Source organism: Typopeltis vanoorti, chromosome 16, assembly GCF_054136105.1.
Source record: "Typopeltis vanoorti isolate ZY-2024b chromosome 16, IOZ_Tvanoo_1.0, whole genome shotgun sequence".
In the NCBI taxonomy this organism is placed as follows: Eukaryota; Metazoa; Arthropoda; class Arachnida; order Uropygi; family Thelyphonidae; genus Typopeltis; species Typopeltis vanoorti.
The window spans coordinates 60,560,517-60,583,737 of record NC_143564.1 but is presented as its reverse complement, the minus strand read 5'-3'; the positions used below and the strand labels follow the sequence as shown (position 1 = coordinate 60,583,737).

At 34.2% G+C, this 23,221-nt stretch overlaps 1 protein-coding gene across 1 annotated transcript in view; it reads right to left on the bottom strand.

The window, feature by feature from the left end:
• LOC150098057 (uncharacterized) overlaps positions 1–23,221 on the bottom strand; it is a 345,306-nt gene that overhangs the window by 134,974 nt on the left and 187,111 nt on the right. Inside the window, exon 14 of the mRNA XM_090406364.1 lies at positions 7,329–7,535. Within this exon, the coding sequence (XP_090262490.1) occupies positions 7,329–7,535 (207 nt within the window). The remainder of the gene's footprint in view (positions 1–7,328; positions 7,536–23,221) is intronic.

Genomic DNA, 23,221 nt, shown 5'->3' with positions numbered 1-23,221 from the left:
TGTAGTATGCCATTAAAAAATAACTTTGTAAAATATTTCAAATCGGTAACTAAATTATTTCATCCTGGCGAGTGATTTTTTAAATGGTTAGCTATAAAAAATGTATACGGGTAACCCTCATATAACGCGGATGTTAAGTTCCATAGAAATGCCGCGTTATATAAATCGTATTATGCAAGACTCAGATTATATAGAAAAAGTAGGGTTAAGAAATCTTTTTTTTTTTAAATTATATAAACAACAATGATATACCCAACAAAAATATATTTTTTATTTAATTCTTGTAATTTGTGTAAGTTAAGAAAACATAAACTATGAAACAAATATATAGTATAAACTTATAAAATTACAAATTGCACATAAACATCATTGCACATAATAAAGTGCATATTTTAATCGTCATCACTGTCTTCAAAACGAACATTTTGTAGATGTTCTTTATTTACGAGTGGCCGGACGTAGTCATCACTTGGACATCATTTGTATAATTCTCAGTGCATACTTCGGCTGGTTTAGTTATCAAGAAGTCAATAATAAGACCTTGCTTACCACTATGCTGCAATTTTTTTATTAAGTTCATAATATGGAGCTAAACAAATGTCCAATTGTCTCATAAATTTTCCGCAGTGCTCCGTTGATGGATCATTATCCGTAAAATAGCTTCCTAACTTTCTTGCCAAGTCCAATCCTTCTGCTAATTTCTTTAAACTAATTTTTTAACGGATTCATCACAATCAGAATCTTCGGCAGAACTTTCCTCGCCATTTGGTTTGATGTCATCTATTGTACCAATTCCTCCTAATTTAAATTCATTTCCCCATCAATTAATTCACTAATTTTGTTTTCAACCATATCGCAAAAGCTTTCTATGTGGGCATTACTATAAAAATAATTTTTTTTATAAAAAAAGGCATTATATATTGTATGTAACTCATCAGAAAATAAAGTGCTCAGCACACTTATGATTATTAATGTGCTTTTCTGGCAGAAAACGAAAACAACTTTTAACTTTTAAAGACCACGGTATAGCAAATCCGCGTTGTAGAAGTACCGAGTTATACGAGGGTTACCTGTAGATCGAAAATTTTTAAAATCTCTAACATTTATTTTTAAGCGCACTAATCGAATTTGGATATCGAAAAGAAATGACGCACTAATCAAGGGATGGCTGTATTTATATTTGTTTTGGTGAGGTCAGATGGCCTTTTTCCAATGGATCCTGTGGCAGGCATACAAGGTTTGTCATGTCCTGAGTCAATATGGTGATGGTAGCAAATGTAGTATTGATGCTTTAAAAGTGTGATAGTGGTTGATTGCCTATCTGGCTATAGTAATGTAGAATTAATTAATGTAGTTAGATTTTTTTTTAATTAATAAAGGAGAGAAGTTAAAATATGAAGTTTAAATCTGTAATGACAAATAGAAAGAGAAAAAAACAAAGGAAATGTAATGACATTACCTAAAACCTTTTACAATGCTCACTTGAAATAGCTGGTACCACAGAACAGAAACAAGACAAAATTTCTGAAGATACAGAGAAATGAAGCAATCAAATAACCTACAGAATAAAATTGAATACACTGAATTGCGCAAAATGATCAGAAAATGTATCACATATCACAGAAGAAATAAGAAAATTCAATTGTAAATTCATACAACAAACAATTGAAAACAACCGTAGTCTCAAAAAAGCCAAACAGCAATAATAGATGGTTGTGGTAAAACTACAAGATGGGACCATAACCAGAGATAGATATGCTACAGCAAAAAGAATTGAAGAATTTTACTCAGTATTATATCAGGATGGTGAGCTAAATGGAGAAGAAGACAACTATGAAATAACTGAAGTGCCACAGATTCTATCAGAGGAAGTTATGTGGAGCATCCAAAGCTTGCAAAATTGAAAAGCTGAAGGTGAGGATGGAATTATAGCTGAACTTCTAAAAGCAGGTAAGGAAATAATCTTCGAAATCTTGGCAAAACTATTTACTCTATGTCTGAAGAAAAATAATGTATCAAGGACATAGAAGAAGACTATCCTAATTAATTATGATACATAAAAAAAAGGTGAAGTAGAAGACTTGACAAACCGATCCATCAATCTACTATCGGTGGTTTACAAGTCATGACTCATAGGTTTTTGTGCAATTGTAGACCAGCACAACCAAAAGAACAAACGGGCTTCTGTCCATTGTACTGAAATGGCGTTAGTACAATGGACCATATTCAAGTTGTACAACAGATTATTGAACATTGGTTACCATTATGTCTTGGTTGTATTGTTTATGAGAAAGCATTTGATTCAGTAAAAACTTGTGTAATACTTAAAGCATTACAAAACCAGCAAGTGCAGGAGCCATATGTCAGAACCACCAAATCAGCATACACCAATGCAACAGCAGCAATTCATTTCAATGGAAACATCTCTACTATGGAAATACAGAGAGATATAAGACAGGGTGACACAATATCTCCAAAATTATTCACAGCATGCCTAGAAGAAATATTCAAACTTCTTGATTGGGAAGAGAAAGGTCTGAAGATAAATGGAAGATATTTAAGCCATTTACGCTTTGCAGATGATATAATTATCTTTACTGTACACGAATTACAGACTTGTATCCATGAACTCCAAATTGCTAGCAAAACAGCTGGCCTAAAGAATACTGTTCAACAAGAAGTAATAAAAATCAATAATGATGAAAATAAACAAGTAGATCATTACATATACTTAGGACAATAGATATCAACGGAACAAAATATTGGATGAAATTAAAAGATGCATGATGCTCGAGTGGAAAGTATCTGGAAAATTACAGTCGATATTCAAAAGCCAACTACCATTATGCCTAAAGAGAAAAGTTTTTAACCAATGTGTTCTTCCTATATTGACATATGGCTGTGAAACATGGGAACTAAATACAAAGGAAATTCAAAAATTAAGAACAACACAATTTTGTATGGAAAGAAGTATGCTTGGTATCACAAGACTGAATAAAAAAAGAATACGTGGATAAGAAATCAAACCAAAGACACTGACATTATAGGAAAAGTGAAACATTTAAAATGGCCGTGGGTTGGGCATATTGCTTGAAGACAAGATCAGAGGTGGACAAAAGTACTGGATTGAATTCCACGAAAGGAAAAATGACCATGATGCCGACCTAAATCATGGTAATATTGATGATATCATCAGATTTGCAGGAGTGACATGGGGAAAGGAGAGCCATGGACAGATAGTTTTTGGAATATTGGAAAGGTTTTCCTCCAGCAGTGGATTAGCAATGACTGATGATGATGAATATGTTACACAATAATCAGTCAGACATTTTGTTTGGATCTTACTGTTTACGAGACCAGTAAATTTGATTCTTCGGGAGTCATGCGACTAGTAAGAGCATAAAGCAGAGAGAACCATCCTTGTCATGATTGACAGAAAACCAATGAGATAAAGGTAAAAATGGAACTTTCACATTTGAAGAGGAATGCCCAAAGTAAAATTAAAGAACTCTTGAAGTAAGATTGTTCATTAAAGAATTAATTGTGCTTATTCAATAGGGTTGAGAAGAAACTCCTTTCTGCTGTACTGTAATCAGCAGGTATTTAATATAAGTTGTGATGGCGAAATTCTTCAGCATTTACTAATAACATTACAGAATTTTTATTTATTTATTTAAAGAGTACAATGACAAGTGTGAGTGTCATTATGCTCTGATTCATCATGGATCTGTGATACTGCAGGGGAACATCCAAAGTACTTGAAGTTGAAGAATTATCTGAAGTAAGCCTACCACATTGACAGATTTTTTTTTTTTTTTTTGCTTGTGTTTTTAAAACATTTCTTCTTCTTCTTTTTAAGTTTTGGATGAGTCTCAATGCAGATAGTCTGTGTGTCGATTTTGTGGTCTACCAACTAGTCATTACATATTTGGTTTCCAGTCTTGTTTAACTGTTTTTTTTTTTTTTTTGGTACATATTATTAGCATGTTGATTCCATTCTGATGTTCTCTTTTTATATTCATGTGTTTATGGATTGTCACTGACATACTTCATAAATCTTTTCATTTTTTACTTTATCAATTTTTCTTTTCTTTATCTTTTCATTTACTTTATCAAGTTTCATTTAATATTTTTTTTCTTAATGTTTTCATTTTGCATGATGTATTTTTGATATTTCTATTACTGTTTCACGTGCCAACATCAATAATGGTCAGACTACTGATTTATACATTCTTACTTTTGCTAGTTCTCTATTTTTCCACATAGTTGTGCTTAAATATCCTGATGGTTTATTAGCCTTTAGGGATTGTTTTTTTAATCTTGTGTTATATTTTCACTGTTCACAGTTATTCTTAGTTATTTAAGATTTCATTACTTGAAATTTTTTTTTCTATTTAGATCTAATTTACATAAGAAAAGAACCAATCAGATGTAAATCTGATTGGTTCCTTTGCTGCAATTACCATAGTTTTGGATTTCTCTGTTGATATCTGCATTTTTAAACTGCTGCATATCTGTTGGAGCTTGAATAATAGTTTTTTGGGGGATCATCTTCATTTTATCCAATCAAATTTAAATTTTCTATTTTAATTTTTATTCCATGTAATTATTCTCTTTATTAAATTCTGTTATTTCATCCATGATTATGTTAAACAAACACAGACTTAAAAAGGATCACACAGTCTGATCCCTTTTCTTATTGGGACTTTCTGTGAATTTGTTTTCTGATTGATATCTTGTTACACATTCATTTTCTGTATAAATTAAAGATCCCAAGAAATTACATTCTTGGTTTAATCCTTTATCCAAGTGTAAGCAAACAAAGTTTGCACGTGAAGTATCATACTGGGCTGCTTGTATATAGAGGCTAATTACTTCACATCAATTGTCTTAGTATCCTACAATGAGTGATGGGCCTGTGTAACGTTCCCTATGAGGATAGACTGAGGAGGTATGGGTTGCAGAGTTTAGCTGACAGGTAGAGGAGAGGGGGACATGATAGAAACATAAGTTACTAAAGGGATTCTATAAGACTGACACACAAGAAATTTTTTAATACATGGTGAGCAGGGGGAAACAAGGGTTCACACTTAGAAGTTGTCTGAGAGTGTGGTTAGTAAGGATGCAGACTAGGTTCTTTACTTGGAGAGTGGTAAATGAGCGGAATGAATTGCCAGAGGTGGGTGTGAGCACCCCAAGAGTGAATAGGTTTAAGGAAATGTATGATAGGTATTGGGTTAATGGATAAAGTGGGTCTTTCGCAATGAGTTTTTTTTTTTACTCCATGGAGTACCCATATAAATAATAAATAATGCAAATCACCCCCCCCCCCCCATTTTGGATGTGAATAATATTATGTATTATGAGACGGACCACTGCCTAGACAGGTTTCAACATTTGTATAAGTCTTCTCAAAAAAACTAGGCGATCCTTCAGACCATTCTAACCTCAACGAGTGACCTAAGGGATTATTTTAACTCATTAACTTGATCACTCAAAGATACTTAGCAGTGGTTCCACTCAGTAACAGGTATACCCTCCCACCAAGCAGAACTGCTCATCTCCCAGAGAAAAGCATCCTCCAAAAGGTCCTGATACAAGTGATGTCAGTAGAAGCTATACCAAAGGCAAGCAACTGGAATGCAATGATTAAGACCACTTTAGCTCTAATTAAGTAAGGGCCTTCTCCAAAAACTAGGCTATCCTTCAGATTACTTGAACCTCAATGAGCATCGTGAAGGATCATATAACTCATTACAATCCACTAATCTCAGTTCCAATCAATGACAGGCAAAAACCCACCTCTAAGCCATGTATCAACTACACAAGCCACCAGCCAGAAATGGATATCTCCAAGGTAAAGGCATCCACTGAAGGGCCCCGAAAAAGTCCATGTCAGTAGAGGCCATACCACAGGCAGGCATCTAATTGCATGCATATCAGTTGATCCCCCAATCTGTGAAAAGTTGTTTAAGTGCAGACCTTCTCCAAAAACTAGGGCAATCCTTAGTCCCACAGAAGACTTCTACCTTAGTAGAGTCTTCTGTGGGACCATAGGCACAAATAAGTCTCATTGTCCAGTTCCCCATTCTCATATTTGCCCACATCACTCTACTTGAGACTGCCTGCCATTCAAGAAGATTAGCCTCGTATTTAGTGTTGAATACTATGGCTACTCCTTTTCCTTGATTGTCATTGCCTAAATATAACATTTTGTATTTACTGCTCAGAAAGAGCTCACCAGTTTTTGTCGTTTTTGTTTCAGTCATCCATATTATGTCGATCTGGTACTCAGCTAGCTCCATTTCTTTCCCATTCAGGCTTCTTATGTTAATAGTACCGATCTTTAACTCTGGTGATGTCGAGTTGGGGTGCATTTTCAGATTTGTACCAGTAGCTGAATTTTCATTGTTCGCCCTGGTTCCATGGCGAAAACAACAAGGGGCCTCGTTTAACCAGGCGCCGTCCCAGCCGACATGAAATTTTGTCATGTTGTACCATCATTTTGTATTTTGGTCTAAGCCCAATCATCAGATGAGTAAATTCACAAAACATACAAAGAATGGAAACTGATACTCTCAGGGATGATTTCTTTACATCTAATGAAATGAAATCAATATTAAGATCAATGGATACACCCTTGGAGGGGGATGGGATAACTAGCAATATACTCCTAAGAAGGTTTCAAGAATTTCCTCCAATTTATAACAACAGTTTACAATGAATGCCTCAAGAAAGGACAATTTCCATTATTATGAAAAGAATTGCCAAGTATCAGAAGAGACTCTGGCTGCAAATGCATATCATCTCTCCAAGTTTAACTATGCTACTACCAGAATATGGAAAATTAAGACATTATCTAAATAGATTCCATATTCTGAAATTGCCATTTTGCATCTATTGTCCATACTTTCAACAGGCTGTCGATCACTTACTCTATGACTGTCAGCTACTGGACTCCATCTGGATGCCTCTAATACAACACGTCACTTCAGAAGACAAGTGGGAATTATCAAATCAAAGACATCCAAAAAGCATTACTCAAAATTATTTAATTCTACCAACAGGATAAACTTCCAATTATTGTAATTTAATATAACTACTATTCATGATGTTTGGATTATATTAAGAATACAGAAATAAATATGAATCTTAACCTGCGAATACATGCATATAGATGTAAAAAGATAAATGTAAATATGAATACAAAAATATAAATCAGTTATTCAGAAGTTATATATCATATGAAAAAAAAAAACAAAAACAAAAAAAAAAAAAACATATACATGTCATGTTTCTCTCTCTCACAACTATCAAAATATACATACCATTACTGGTATTGCTTTGAAAAGAAGTCTCTGGTAAAATTATACTACTCTTTCCCATCAAATGAAATTTCTGAAATGAAACAAGTACATCCTGTGAAGAATGCAAGACCCAAGTGCAGTTAACAGTATCACTGCGACTCTTTCCATATAATGGAGATGTTATAACCCCAGATGTATTTAGGGCAGTAGGAAGTGTGGAACCACAACCTAATATTAAAAAAAAAACAAAAAAAAAACAGGATAATTTAAGATGTTATACACAGTACTGTAAAAGAAAACATTCTAAAGATGTTAATTTTAAAATGAAGTAAGCTAATGACATAAGTTTAAATAAAATACACAACTTAATGCTGCTTACCATTTTTGAAACAACCTGCCTTCAGATTAAATACCAAATAACCAGTTGAATTATAGTTTAAGAAATCCACTGTTCTTTTAGTGCAACAGACTTTGAAACTGAAAATCTTAATTGAAATATTTTCAAAATCCCAACTTGATTGGAGCTATAATCTGGGCATAAAATTTTGTCTAAATCACTATTTGCAACACATTAATTAAAAAGTGTGGTACAGGTAACCCTCGTATAATGCGGTACTTATACAATGCGGTCTACAAATTGTAGTAACCCTTGTCGAACGCAGTACTTATACAACGCGGTTTCGATATAAGACAGTCTACAAAGTGTAGTAACCCTTTATCTTCGTTAAATTTGTGTCTGCCTGTATCGTGCATGTAGCAAATTTATATTAGGGGAAATACCCTTTAGCACACATGTACGTCAATTGTTTACTGTATAATGTGCTTATTGTTGAAAACTGTCTTTGTTTTCTGCCAGGAAAGCGCATTCAAAATCATAAAGTATGTTAATCTCAAGGCAATTATTTTTTGGTGAGTTACATACAATATGTAATGCTTTTTTTTTATGTGAAAATTTTATTTTTATAGTAATGGCCACTTAGAACACTTTTGCAATATGGTTGAAAACGAAATTAGTGAATTAATTGATGAGGAAACAGATTTAAATGAGGAGAAACTGGTACAATTAATAGATGACTTTGAAATGAGGAAAGTTCTGTCGAAGATTCTGATTGAGATAAATCCATTAAAGAAATTAGCAGAAGGATCGAACTTGGTGAGAAAGTTATTTTACGGATAATGATCTCTCAACGGAGCACTCCAAAAAATTCACGAGACAACTGGATATTTGTTTAGCTCCGTATTATGAACTTAATAAAAAATTGCAGCATAGTGGTAAGCAAGGTCTTATTACTGACTTCTTGATAACTAAACCAGCCGAAGTATGCAATGAGAATTATGCAAATGATGTTCAAGAGATTTCAAGTGATGACGATGTCCGGCCACTCGTAAATAAAGAACATCTACGATATCTTAGCTTTGAAGACACTGATGACGATTAAAATATGCACTTTATTTTATTTGGCCTAAAACATTTATTCATTATGGGCAATGAAGTTTACCTACAATTTGTAATTTTTATAAGTTTATACTATGTATTTTGTTTCATAGTTTATATGTTTTGTAAACTTACATGAATTACCTGAATTAAATAAAAATATTTTTTTGTTGGATATGTCACTGTTTATATAATCTTTTAAAAAAAAAAAAAAACTATTTTGGAATACAACCCTACTTTTTCTATGTGATCTGAGATTTATATATCGCGGCATTTCTATGGAACCTAACATCTGCGTTATATGAGGGGGTTACCTGTATTTGAGAAAGATGATTTAATTACTGGTGGGAAGATTCAGATTCTTCCATTACGGAAGGATTTACATGATATTCATTTTACTGGCCAATTCAAAAAATCATTTCATAATTCTGTTCTACGCATGCTGAAAACTGTGTGCTTTATATTTAGCCACTTCAACTCAACTAATGCAAATCTATTACAAAGTTCACAAAATTTGTAAAAATAAAACCATTAAAAAAAAAAAAAGAGGCACACTAAATTACTAATTCTATACAATTCTATGAGCACTGAAAACAAATACAAGTTGATATAATCCTCTACAAACAGAGAAAAAAAAATACAGATTCAAAACTTTTCTTCATGTCTTGAAGTAGAAAAAAGTTATCCAAAAAGTCCTTTTAAAAGCTGATTCATTTTTTTTTTTAAATTTATGAAACATGAAGTAAAAATTAAAGTATTATTGTTTCCAGATCTCTGTGGGGTCCAAGTCATCATGGGTCAGATTCAACCTGCTGTGCACAACATTAACTGATTCAGTGATCAAATCCATTGCATGTGATTCATTACATAATACCTGAAGTAATTCAGAAACTCAAATTAATTTTCCTTGCTCCTAAAGTGCTCTCTCATTCCAGTTTGTATTTTCATCTATATTTCCCTCTACATTTTCAGATCCATAGCAACATTGCTAATTTAAGCACCTCTATAGTGAAATTGGAAAAAGCGATGGGACACTGTGCCCTTCAATTAGAGAAAAGACCCGAGTTCATTCTCATTGTGATGAGAAGAATCTTTATATGAGTTTTTTTTTTTTTTTTTTTTTTTTTTTTCCAGCTGATCTCATCTGGAGGTAGCAGGGTTTTTAAATTCCTGGACACTCAGGGTGTTCATTTCATATACCATGCAAGTCAGCCAGAGAGCACATGCAATTTACAGACAAAATACTATTAGCAGATGGCAGACAGTAGGTTGTATTAAGAAATAATGCCGTCCCATGATGATTCCCTTGGACTCTGGATCTATCAAGTAATAATCCCATCCTACTTCCTCCTCACACCATACTGCTTCAGGACCAGACTATTACTATCATCAAGCATACTTCACTTCTGTTCTTGCTCATAGAAAATAATATCTTTCCTCTATTTGATTTTTTCCCATCAGTACGTCATCTTCATTTGTTTTACTTATACTAATGATTTTCTGCCAAATCAACTTAATCAGAGCAACATTCTTTCCTCTTATTACTGATACTTCTGATATTCACATATAAAGCAGTAACTCATTTTTGGGTCTGTAATTAGTTTAATTTCTGCAACTTCTCCCTCCACCCTTTATCATTTTCTCCAGACCATTCTGTGTTCACATTGATATACTCATTACAAGCATTTACTACTTCTTCCAGTCTTCATGCTTCTTATACTGTCTATATCCACTATGACTGCTACCCACATTGTCCCCATCCATGCATCCAACATACCAATTCTAATTTCTTACATTCCTCAGGTTTCTCTCTTGTATCCTATTAATTTTATTCACTTGTTTACTGGTACTTGCTTCAGCACTCACACTTGTTTTTTTACTGTCAATTGTACTCTTTTGCTTACATTCTGCAAATTACATATAAAACATACCATGCTTCATATTCACTTAAGTACAGATCTTTATTATATTCTCATGATTTCTTGACTATTTGTCGTAAAATGAAGATCTGATTCTGACAGCCTCTATTTGGCCTGAATCCAGCTTGTTCTTCACCAAGCTTTTCTTCCACAATTCTTCTCAACCGTCTCTCAAGTATACTTGTATAAACCTTCCCAGGAACACTCAGTAGGGAAATACCTCTCACATTCGGTAATTCTCACATTCAGTTTTACTTCCTTTTTTTTTTTTTTTTACATAGTACCCATATATAAAAAGGGAAATAAAACTGAATGTGAGAATTACAGAGGTATTTCCCTACTGAGTGTTCCTGGTAAGATTTGTGCAAGTTAGTGAGTAACAAAATAATGGGCAACTAATTATGGAAGTAATGGGGGGAAGAAGGAAATAACACGTGAGTAAGGAGAATGAATTCCTTATAGACCTAAAGCAGCAGCACCTGGGACATAAACACTGGATTTAATAGATCATGTCATACAGTATGATAGATGTTACAATGCCATAATTGGGGAGAGTAATCAAGTGGTTAGGCAGATGAAAGTTTCACAGAACAAAAGAGATGTGTGGAATTACAAGCAGGGGGAGTGTTAAATTAAGGAAACAGATTGCTGATGTGGCTTGATCAATTGAGGGAGAGAGAAGCTGGAAGCACCTGAGACTTGTTCTGGAGTTGGTTACTTAGCAAACAGATTATATGCCAAAGGTTAGGATGATAAACAGAGTAGGTGTGAAATAGATAAAACATGGAATTATGCAGGGGTTGTGAGAAAGAGAATGTTAAGGAGGAGTATAAGAAAGTTGGAAAAGTGACTAGTGTAGTGAGGAAAGAAACATTGAGCCAATCTTCACGTAAATGGAGACTGCCTGACAGCAAAATCAAATACTAGGGAATTCTACAGTTATGTGGCTAATACAAGAAAGTGTGAATATAAAATTCATTGTTGATGGGGATGGAATAGAGGTTGCATATGCTGAATATAACAGTAGAAATTTTCAATGAGTATTTTATAGCGTATTTCATGCTAGGAGGGTTTCCTATTGAACAACGATAGGAAAATGGATAGAAGACTGACAGTTTAGAATTTTAAGTAAGCCTAATATTAGTAAGGCTGTGGGACTGGATGGGATATCACCACACATCTTAAGGGAATGTGCAAAAGCAATGCCTGACTTTGTTGTTCAACAAGTCTAGTAAATGAAAGAAAGGAAAACTGTGTCACTGCACAAGGGAGAATCTGATTCAGTGGTGCTCAACTATATGCCAGTATGCATATTAGAGATGCTGGTTAAACTAACTGACTATCCATCCTAATCCAATTTCAGTAGTAGTTTGTCATGTGATACTGCATGAAACATAGCAGGATGGGAATTGGTAGTGTGCACAGATGGCTGGAAGACAGGAACTAGCAAGTTGCATATGAGAGTGCAATGTCTTGAAAAAGAAAGGTAACAAGTGGGGCAACAAGGTTCTGTATTAAGATCACTGTTGTTTAATTTACATATCAATGACATAGTTTGAGGTTTGATAGGAGATATTCAATTGTCTGCTGATAATGATAAATTAGCAAGAGCTATGTCAGGAAGCTATAATATGATGATGTCCAAGAGGATTTTGAATGGGTTGGTACTTTGAGCCAAAGAATAGGAATGTCACTTCAACACTGATAAGTGTAAAGTAAAGAGATGAACTTTGGCAAAAGACACAATGGCAATGAGGTTTATCACACTGGAGGAACTTTGCTTCAGGAAGTGGAGGAGCTGAGGTATCTGGGGATATTGGCAGATAGATAACTGAAGTTCAGGAGAGACAATGCAAAACCCTGACAAGTAGCAATAAGTTGATAGCTCCAATGTATAAGGCACTAATCAGGGTACATAAAATAAGAGAGAGAACAGCAGATATGCTTTATAGCACATATTGCTATAATGAAATGAGCTATATTGAATCACAGAATAGTCCTTGTCTAACTCACATAGTACCAATGCTATTTTAAGTTCCCTATAACATTCACTATAATATTATATTCACTATAACAAACAGAAAAAGCTCAAAACTTCATGCCACTGAATATCCTAGTGAATGATGGAATATTGGTAGACAAAAGAAAGGATGAGAAATTGTGCACTGATGACAAACTACTGCCAGGAACTATGCACAAACAAAGTCCACAGTAAAAAGCAGGAAATATAATGAAGAAAATGCAGAAACTATATATTGACAACAGAACTTAAGATTGGTAAGAGCAACACACAAAATGAAAACATGAAAAAGTACAATTGCAAACAATAATGGGGAACATAAAGAAATAACTAGTGTGAAATTAAAAATATCAAAATGTCATATCGAAGCTCAAGTAATACCACTTGCTGATATCATAATGAACTAAACAGATGCAAACTGTGTATTATCATTAAAATCAAAAATTTATATCAAAAATTCCAAATTTGAAATTTTAACTGTTGGATAAAGAATCTTTCAAACAAAATGAGCTGCTGCCAACAGAAATTCATCCATTCTTTCATAGTTATACTGTAGTCAGCATTCAGTGAGCAGAAATTGTGGAGACAAACTCCCATATGTCAGAGCAATTACTTTACTTTTAATACTCAGATAAAATAATACTTTGTGTTTCAACTATTATATCAAAGTCATCATTAGGAATACACATACTGGGACACAAGTTACATCAAAATACACTTCAGTAAGCTACAGATAACTGCTCTGTTAACTGTATACCTTATCTTGACCTCTGGTGATGAAAAGAAAATAGGAAAAGAAAAATTAAAGTAAAATAAATAAAAATAATAATAATTAAATGCTTAAATAAGTGGAATTACATCAATTGCTAGTAATCGAGTTATTCTTAAATTCTGTTTATTGTCCAGATTTACTATTTTTGGTTTTTGAACTTCTGCCATACAGTTCTATTGTTGCTCTATTCTTGGATGCTATATGGGGTGCAGATAAGCCTTCCAATTGTTGGAACTGTTAACCCACAATTCTGCCAAGATTGAAATGATGGATCAGCATTTCACAAGCTTCTCTGAATTTTTCTTTCATACAAGTTTTGGTATAAAGTAAGGATTGATGCCTTTCCACATCAAATCTGTGGCATGTTAGAAGTGAGTGATCAGAAAGGCCTAATTACAATAATGAAGAAATTTAAGACGTCATTTGTATTTCTTTTCTTATGGGAATGCACATTGGATTTTGCATATCTGTGTGGGCAAGGTGTGGAAAGGATCATCAGAGGAACTGAGTAGGTTTTTTAATTTTCTGGATGGTTGGAATACTGCCTTAATATTGTATTTCAGTAGTCATCCCTTGACTTACTTCCTGGTTTCATTCCATCCAGCAGGACATAAGTCGATACATTAAATCAGAGTTATAGGGGTTAGGGACTTAATCATAATAACAATACTGTCATTTTAATTTTTAAACCTTATTATAAAACTGTACTGTGTGTTACTGCCACTATAAAACAGGAGAATAATCACCCAAATCTTCCTCCACAATCACAACCTCATTACCTTCCCTGTGTGAACGATCAGACTGTAGCTCTCCTGTTGCAACTTTTGTTTTTTTGATGAAAATCTCGAATGTGCTTTGCTTATTCCTCTTCTTCTTTTCATCATAAATTTGTTCATAGCAAGCACAAACGCATCATTTACTTTCGTTTCTATTATTAAGTAGCGTTCAACATTGGGGTCCATGTCTTTAACCATTATGAGATTGTTTGAGACTGTAAATTTTTTAATTACCTCTTCCTGTTTCTCTTTTCCTTTTCTCGTTTTTCCACTTCTGCAACAGTTGTTCCTCCAGTTCGACAAATTCTCCGTTGGTCAACTCTTCGGGGGATCTTTCTGTGAGTTGAATTATGTGTCATCATTCACTTTGAGATTCAGATTGTTTGCTAGGCCCACTATTACAAACTTCCAAAATCATTAGATTATTATCTATCTAATGATTACACAGTCCAACACAATTTTTGCTGACTTTTATATAAGACTTGTTTTTTTACTAATTTGGGTGCACTGATTTCAAATATCAAACCCATTTTTCTCTATTACATCAGGTTTTTCCTCTATGGCATTTTCTTTTTGCTAATTTGTAAGTTTTTGATATTTTTAAGGAGGCAGTACTATTTAGAGGATCAAAAAAAATCGATTTTTTAATATTATTTTCTGAAAGTATGTACTTTTAAAAATCTGTTCCTAACTTTTTATCAAGAAATTCGAAAAATTCCCAAAGATATAGCCAATTATTCAAAGCGGTGCGCAGATCAGAATCAGAGCGCTCTCGCTTGTTAGTAAACGAATTAATGCATTAAGAACCTGCAACGTGCCGTTGCAGGTTCTTAAAAAACCAGAGACTTTATTGAAACGTTATAAGCGCTCATCATACTTTCACGATCGATTAACGAATGACTGGTTTCGATCGTTCTTTGTCCGCTCTGATGCATATAGCATTAATTTGTTTTAGGCAATTGTCATCGCCTACTTTTCATCACCTAAATGTATTAGGTCGGTTATCAGCCTCTCTCGCATTCAAAGCGCCAGTACGTGCCGCTACAGGTTCTTGAGCATTTATTCGTTTACTAACAAGCGAGAGAGGTGAGCGCTCTGATTCTGATCTGCGCACCGCTTTGAATAATAGGCTATATCTTCAGGAATTTTTCGAATGTCTTGATAAAAAGTTAGGAACAGATTTTTAAAAGTACATACTTTTAGAAAATAATATTAAAAATTCGATTTTTTTTGATCCTCTAAATAGTACTACCTCCTAAAAACTATCAAAAACTTACAAATTAGCAAAAAGAAAATGCCATAGAGGAAAAACCTGACGTGATAGAGAAAAATGGATTTGATATTTGAAATCAGTGCACCCAAATTAGTAAAAAACAAGTGTCAGATCATAATCAGCAGAAAAAAATTTTTTTTTTGTTAGCCTGTGTTATCCTTTTTCCATATGCCACTCATACATTGAGAGGTCACTTCATTCCAAGATACAGCAATATTTTTAATAGCATGATAAATAGTGAATGTTTTCTAGAATTGCACGAGAGTCTGGTCATTTCCTTCAGTAACAGAAATTAATAAAATTTTTAAATCTACATTTTCTTTCGCATAATAGCTTTTTATTTCACTCGCATAACAGTTGATTAAGGCATCCTCAAACAATTTTCGAGTCATCCACGACGTCTTATTGCTCAGATAATGAACTGTGAGTATGCTTCCTAATGTTTTTGAAGATTCACGGATTCTCACTGTGCCATATCATAAATGGTTTCAGTTTATATCCAGCCACATTACCCATAACAGAATCGTAATACGGGTATTAAGAGCTTTGAAACTAGGTATAGATTTTCATTTTTGTGGATGAATGTCTGCTAGGGAATTTTTTCCCAAAACAAGGACATCTCATCCATATTAAATATTTGCTGTGGCAAGTAATTTTCCACCATAATAATTTTATCCAATTTTTCCACAAACTCCTTGGCAGCCTCCTCAGCACTTGCAGATTCCCATACATTTTCACATTATGCAGCACAAAACGCTGCTTGAATTTCATGAATCAACCAGAAGAAGCTTTGAATTCGTAGTCATAATAGGATTCAACTTTCTCTTTTAACATGTTAAAGAGACTTAGTGCCTTGGTGGTTATGGCCACAATGCTAAAAAGGGAATGTGCTTTTGGTTCCTGTCCTCTATCCATGATGCAAATAGCTTTTCCATATCACCGATAGGACCTTGTCGTTGTTTTGTCACTATCATCAATTCAATGGAACTAGATCCTTTCACAGCCTCTACGATTTTATCCTTATTTTTCAAAATGGTCGTCACTGTAGAATGAGATCATTTGAAGTCATGTGTGATTACATTGACGGGCTTACCAGCTTCATGTTGCTTTATAACTTGCAACTTCGTTTCAAGATCAATTGCTTGCCTCTTTTTCTGAGATTCTTCACTGGGATTTTTGATTGTGCGTGTAGGGGCTATATTGCACAAAACATTGCAAAATATTTAACGATAATGACACAAATAACCCATTTCTCAAACACAAATCAACAGAGGAACTGTTGAAGACACGTGCCTACTGCCGAGGGAGGTTCCAGCCGAAAACGCTGTTGCCACTGTGCATGCTTTACCTTATGCTCGCTTGCATCTTGTTCAAAAGTATAGCCAAAAATGTTATTTATTCCCTTATGGGATCACGGATGTATCTTCAAGAGGATGTAACTCGAACGGACATAAGTCGAGGGATGACTGTATTCTATTTTTTCCAAATGTAATTTTTTAGTAGCATTCTTTTGAAGGATTCTGTTAACTGTTTTTCTGCTGAAGCCATTTTTTTATAAATGTTTTGCTTATAATTTCATAGTCATTTTACAGAGCCTGCTCATCAGTGCAAATTGTCAGTGCTCTATTTTTCAGGGTGCTGATAAACTAGCTTTCGTGTTAGATGGTGGTATGAGTCTTGTATTAATCTTACGTAGGTAGGTTTACACTAGATCATGATAGGAAAACAGTCTAGGAGAAGACATGATGTGTTCAGAAAAGGAAGAGTTTCACTTTTCAGTTGTAGTAATAAACTGGATACATCTATGTTGTTTGTTCAGGTAGCTTAGTAATACGTAGGCTGTTCAATAAGTAATAAGACTAATTTTACTGTCACGAAACCACTCATCACAATATTAATTTCTTTGGAATAAAGAAATGTTGCTGTCTGTATTAACAAAAGAGGTTGATAGATGGCATACATGGGTTGATGTGCCAGAGTGTCACATGACCAAATGCAAGCTTGTTTCACCGCGCCTACGAGCAATTAAATTTTGTGTGCATTTGCAAAAATCAGCATCGGACAAGCTTAAGAAGTTGCTGCCTTCTTGTTCCAGTCTTTCTTTCCATTCTGTGCACACACATCCACTCGATGCTGCATTTGCTCCGGTGTCAAGAGTTTGGGAATCCATCAGGCGCAAACACGTTTCAGTCCCAAATGAGCGAACACTTCCCACAGAAATATTCAGGACACCATGCAGCTGGCGTACTGTAATTCTGCAATCCTCCTTGATGATAATCGCTTGATCATTGTCTCTGTGATGGACGCTGAAGGTCTTCCCTCACGTTCAAGATCTTCCACATTTTGCCTTCCTTCCTTAAAAGTTTTATGCCAGCGAAAAACACTTGCCCTCGACATTGCTTCATCGTGGAAAGCTTCGCGTATCATGTTAAAAGTGTCTGATGCCAAATTTTGCAAACACACACAAAATTTAATCGCATAACGCTGTTCCAAGGATGCTTCCATTTCGACAACTGGTCACGGTTCGTAGGCACGCCGAAACAAGCTTGCGTTTAGTCATGTGACACTCTGGCACATCAGAGGTTAATAGATGGCATATACGCCATCTATCAACCTCTTTTGTTAATATAGACAGCAACATTTCTTTATTCCAAAGAAATTAATATTGTGATGAGTGGTTTCGCGACAGTAAAATTAGTCTTATTACTTATTGAACAGCCCTCATGTGCCAACTGGCACAGAGAGCATGCTGCAGCTACTGAGCACACCTAGCAGCAGGTTTTGACAACAAACAAACTGCCACTTGCCTCAGTCTGCTATGAACATTAGCCATTTTGCTGAAGTGAGCACGTGCAAAAGCTGTTTGTCGGATTAGTGACAAAGTAACAATGAAATAGCTTGAAAAACAACGTGTGTTTGTGAAATTTTGCTGCAAACTTGGTAAAAATTTTACAGAGACATTTCAATCGCTTAACCAAGCATATGGGGAGGACTGTATGAGCCAAATGTAGTGCTATGTATGGTTTCAGAGTTTTAAAAGGGGCAAAACATTGGTTGGTGAAGATCCCAGGCCTGGACGACCTTCCACATCAACAGACGACAACCATGTCAATAGAGTTCATGCTGTGATTCGTGGAAATCGTCGTTTATCTGTAGGTAGGTTGTCTAATAAGTTGCTTATGAAGTGGACATCAACATAGGATCTTGCCATCAAATTTTGACTAAAAAACTTCAGATGACTCCCGTCAGTGCAAAATTTGTGCTGCATTTCCTGACTGATGATCAAAAAGAGATGGCAAAATATCAGACATCTGTTGTGCCCCATGCACCCTATTCTCTGCAGACTTTTTCCTGTTTCCCAAACTTAAAACCACTTTGGAAGGGTGTCGTTTCCAAACCATAGAGGAGATTCAGAAAATGCGATAAGAGAACTGTGTGCCATCACAGAAAGTGTGTTTCAAGAACCATTTCAACAATGGAAGAAATGTTAGGAACAGTGTATTGCCAGCAGAGAGGACTACTTTGAAGGGGGAGACAGTGCTTAAAATATTATAAAATGAGTAACAGTGTTTATAGGAAAAGTTTAATCTTTTTTTTGAACACGCCTTGTATTTACAGTTTGCTGATCATATGGTCAAATTGCAAATATATCATCATCATATCTGAGCCAAACTGAGTTTTATCATCATCTATTTCCTGACATAGTACACCCACACTTCATAGAACCAGGTCTGGCAGATTGCCAAGAATAGTCAATTCATACTGAAGGGGAGAAAGAAATAAAGGATGTACAAATTAGTCAATAACACATGAAATCACATGCTTTAGACGTAAAATTTTCCAACTGTTATACAAGCAAAATAGTTACCACTTTAAAAACATGATGTCCATAAAAGAAAAGATTATTTTCCGACATGTAATAATAAACAACTCATCCCACAAGACATATTGATTACCCTATTACCAGAATGGATTCTCCTTCTTCTAACATGCACAGAAGTGTCAAAGGGTCTAACATCTGTGGGCATACAGCATGTACCCCCAAGGGATGTTCAGGTTACTATGACAGCACTACATGATTAAGTTTACATTATTATTAATCTCCTATCAAAAAGTAATAGTAACAACTATTATTTGTTAGCACTCCAATATTGTCATATTTAAAGTTTTGTGCTTCTAAGGCACTTCTGACCAAATCAATTCACCCAAACTTTGGTCTTCCTGTGGGTCTCTTTCCTTCATCTTGGCATCAAACACCTGTTTTGATAACCTTTCCTCACCCATTCTATTTAAGTGGTCATACCACCTTAGATTAGTTCTACTGACACATTCTTGAATGCTAATACTGTCAAGTTCCTTTCTAATATCTTCATTTTTAATACGATTCTGCCATTGATGTCATCGGTTCACTCCCTTAATTTTTCTCATTTTAATCAGAACCCTCATATCTGTGGTCCCTACTCTTTGATCAAGTGCTTTATTTCTAACCAACTCATCTATAACTTAAAACTAATTTAAACACTGTCTTGTATATTGCTAGCTTGGTGCTCTAGCTAATTTCTTATCCCATATAAATTTATTCAGGTGACAACCCACCATACCAGTTTTGCTTATTCTGTTATCTATTTCCAGATTTAACTTGCGATCATCAAATAACTGAACTATTTTACTTGTTCTATAGGATCTCCATTCAATGCAGTTGAAGTTTTCTATGCTCCTGCCTATTTTCATAGTTTTGGTCTTTTTATTGCTGATTTTCATGGCAAATTTGTTACAGCTATTTATTCAATTTAGTTATAGAATCCTGGAGACTTCCACTAGATATGTTTAAGAGTACAACGTCTACATGAAACAAAGAGCTAAGTTTGACATGTCCAATTCTAATATCAGGTGTAATTCCACCACCTTTCATAATATAATCTATATAGATGATGAATAAGAGTGGAGATAATGTGTGTCCTCATCTTACATCAAACAATCTTCCTGTATTTCCTTCAATTCTAACTGTTGAGTGACAACTTAAATATAGGCTATGTACTGCTCTGTATAATGTTCCATTCACCCCATATAACTGTAGTGTTTTGAAAAGCTTTTATCTGGGCCTTAGTTTTAGTCTTGCTGAATCTAGACCTCATTACTTAGTCTTCCATATAGAAGTCAGCTTGGGACAAGGAAGGAAGGAAGTTGTGAGCCCACATTTTTTTTTTTTTTTTTTTTTTTTTTTGTAGGTAGAAATTATTTTGCTACATGAAATAACCAAAGCAATGTAAGCAGGCTATGATATCAGGTGAAAATTTTTTCTGTAGAAAAAGATCAATGTCACTGATTGAAACATTTGTTAAAGGGCAGTTACATGATGTTCTCAATTTTGTTTATGAGATGTGATTTTTAGGAGTAATTTTAGACATCTTTCAATGTAGTAAATAAAACCTAATTTGTTGACTAAGTTTAGGCCTTTTTGAAGAAGCAAGAATTCTCCACTGTTGAGGTTGCAGATAGATAGGTTGACAACTTAGCTGTTGCCTGCTCCTCAAGACAGCCTTTTAGGCTGTCTATCTAAATTTCTGTTGTCTTAGAAACTTTGATGCGAGTTTTTCTTTCTTTGTATACAAAATGTCTTACAAAGTGGTCTATAGATCATTTGGAGAACATTGCAAATATTGGGATTTATGCAGCTAGATTGCCGACTTAACTGTAAGATGTTTTGGATAATAGCCAGATTTTGCAGGCCTCCTTGATTTGTTCTCCCAAACAACCATTTCCATATGGGCATATCTATACACTATAAATTATTAACATCTAAGAATGTGTACATAGTACAACTAAGATGGTATGATCACTGGAACAGAAATGAAAGATTTGCAAAATACGTATCTAGAAGTCAAGTTAACAGACTAACAGAAACAGCAAATCAGAGACAAGAGACAGAGGGTGTTTCATATGACAAATTGAAAACACTGAAACATTTTTCAAATGAATTACTTTTGTAAATGATGATAAATATGTGAAAAAATAGAACATTTACAAAACAAACAATAACAAATTCATTAATCAACAGACAACTGGATTTTCCTGAAATTCAATTATGAACTTATCATTAAAATTCTTCACATATCATGAAAGTTACATTTTGATTGGTGCAAGTGAAAGTGAATATGGAAAATCAGTACACAGAGAAGGTCGTAAATGCTTTTCAAATACGGATGTTTTTTAAAACACAATTTCTTGAAAATTACAATGACAATTCTCATGCATTTTTCAATTTTCATAAGCATTATTTCATCCATTAAACATTTCTGTGCATGAAAACTAAGCATATACCTGCTGAGTTTTTAAACAGAAAAATATGCAACTGAATGGATGGTAAAATTTGGCAGAAAATAAAAATAATAACTCAAAGTTATAGATGATTTTATCTGACAGACCTTTATCTTTATTCATCCCAAAAGTTTTGAAAAAGTTTAATTAGATAAGTCATAATCATTGGGGATATCTATTGTTCAAACTCTGTTAAAGCCTAGTTTTTGGTTAGTATGTACAAGGCAGATCATTAAGGAAACAGTACCACTGTTTTGTCATTATAAGCTGTAAACAATTTTGCTTAATTTATGTCATTAAAAATGACCTCATGAAGCAAAAACAGACAACAAATTTCTAAGAATTCTAATTATGAAATTTCATAATTAGAATGCTTGCATGCAAAAACAGCTAATGAAACATGATCATTTTACAAAAGGCACTTAGAAAACATAAAGATCAAACTTAGTTGGATATTGTTAATTAAGACTGCTTTAGAAAACCACATCTAATCAAATAAAGAACAAACAAATAATAACCAATTTTGAAAGGAAAAAAAAAAGTTATGAAAGCAGTCATCTTAAGCATCAAACTGTCATAAGAGGGCAGGCTCAACAAAGATTTGCCCACTTGCATGTGGCAAGTATTTGCATATAAGATAAAATAAAATTCTAAACAAAATCAAAATATTTTTAACTTTAAGAAAACCCAGCAGACTATGCATCATACAAAGCACCTAATAACAAAAATGTAATAAATTACATTTTCCATGAAACTAACGTTGATTTAATTGTTCTTCCTATTCTAATTATTTATTGACTTTTCCTCCTTTGAATGGTTCTCGCATCAAGGAAATCTTCTCCAACCATGATAGAGCACCATTACTCACTCTGAGGAACATATATATACATATATATAAAAAAGTGGTCTTGGGCAAGTACATTTTGCATGAAGAGTAGGATTCTTCATAATTTGTCAATCCCTAGATATGCCAGAAAATGAAGATGAGCAATTTACAATATAATTTGCTTGAAGATAAAAAAATCTTAATTATTTACTAATCTGATGACCAGGAACATATATTTCAGGTGTGCTGCACACACCTGAAATATTCATGAAGAAATAATTTTTGAGCAGTTACTTATTGGAAATAAATAAGTCATGAACTGTTACAAATATCAAGAGATTCACAATGTGACTGAAAATCAGATAAGGCAAGCATTGCCATCGATACACCTATGTGCATTTTTAATGGCTAAAGACGAGTGGTGATTATGCAGCACACATGCTGTCACGTTTGTACTGACTGAAATTTATGTGGGAATCAAAGGCAAGAGGCTCATAACAGCACAGGTAGCTTGGGTTCTACTCAGTAGTGCTGCAGCCAAGAAGTGCAGTTGTGTTAGTTATTCCTTGTAGTTT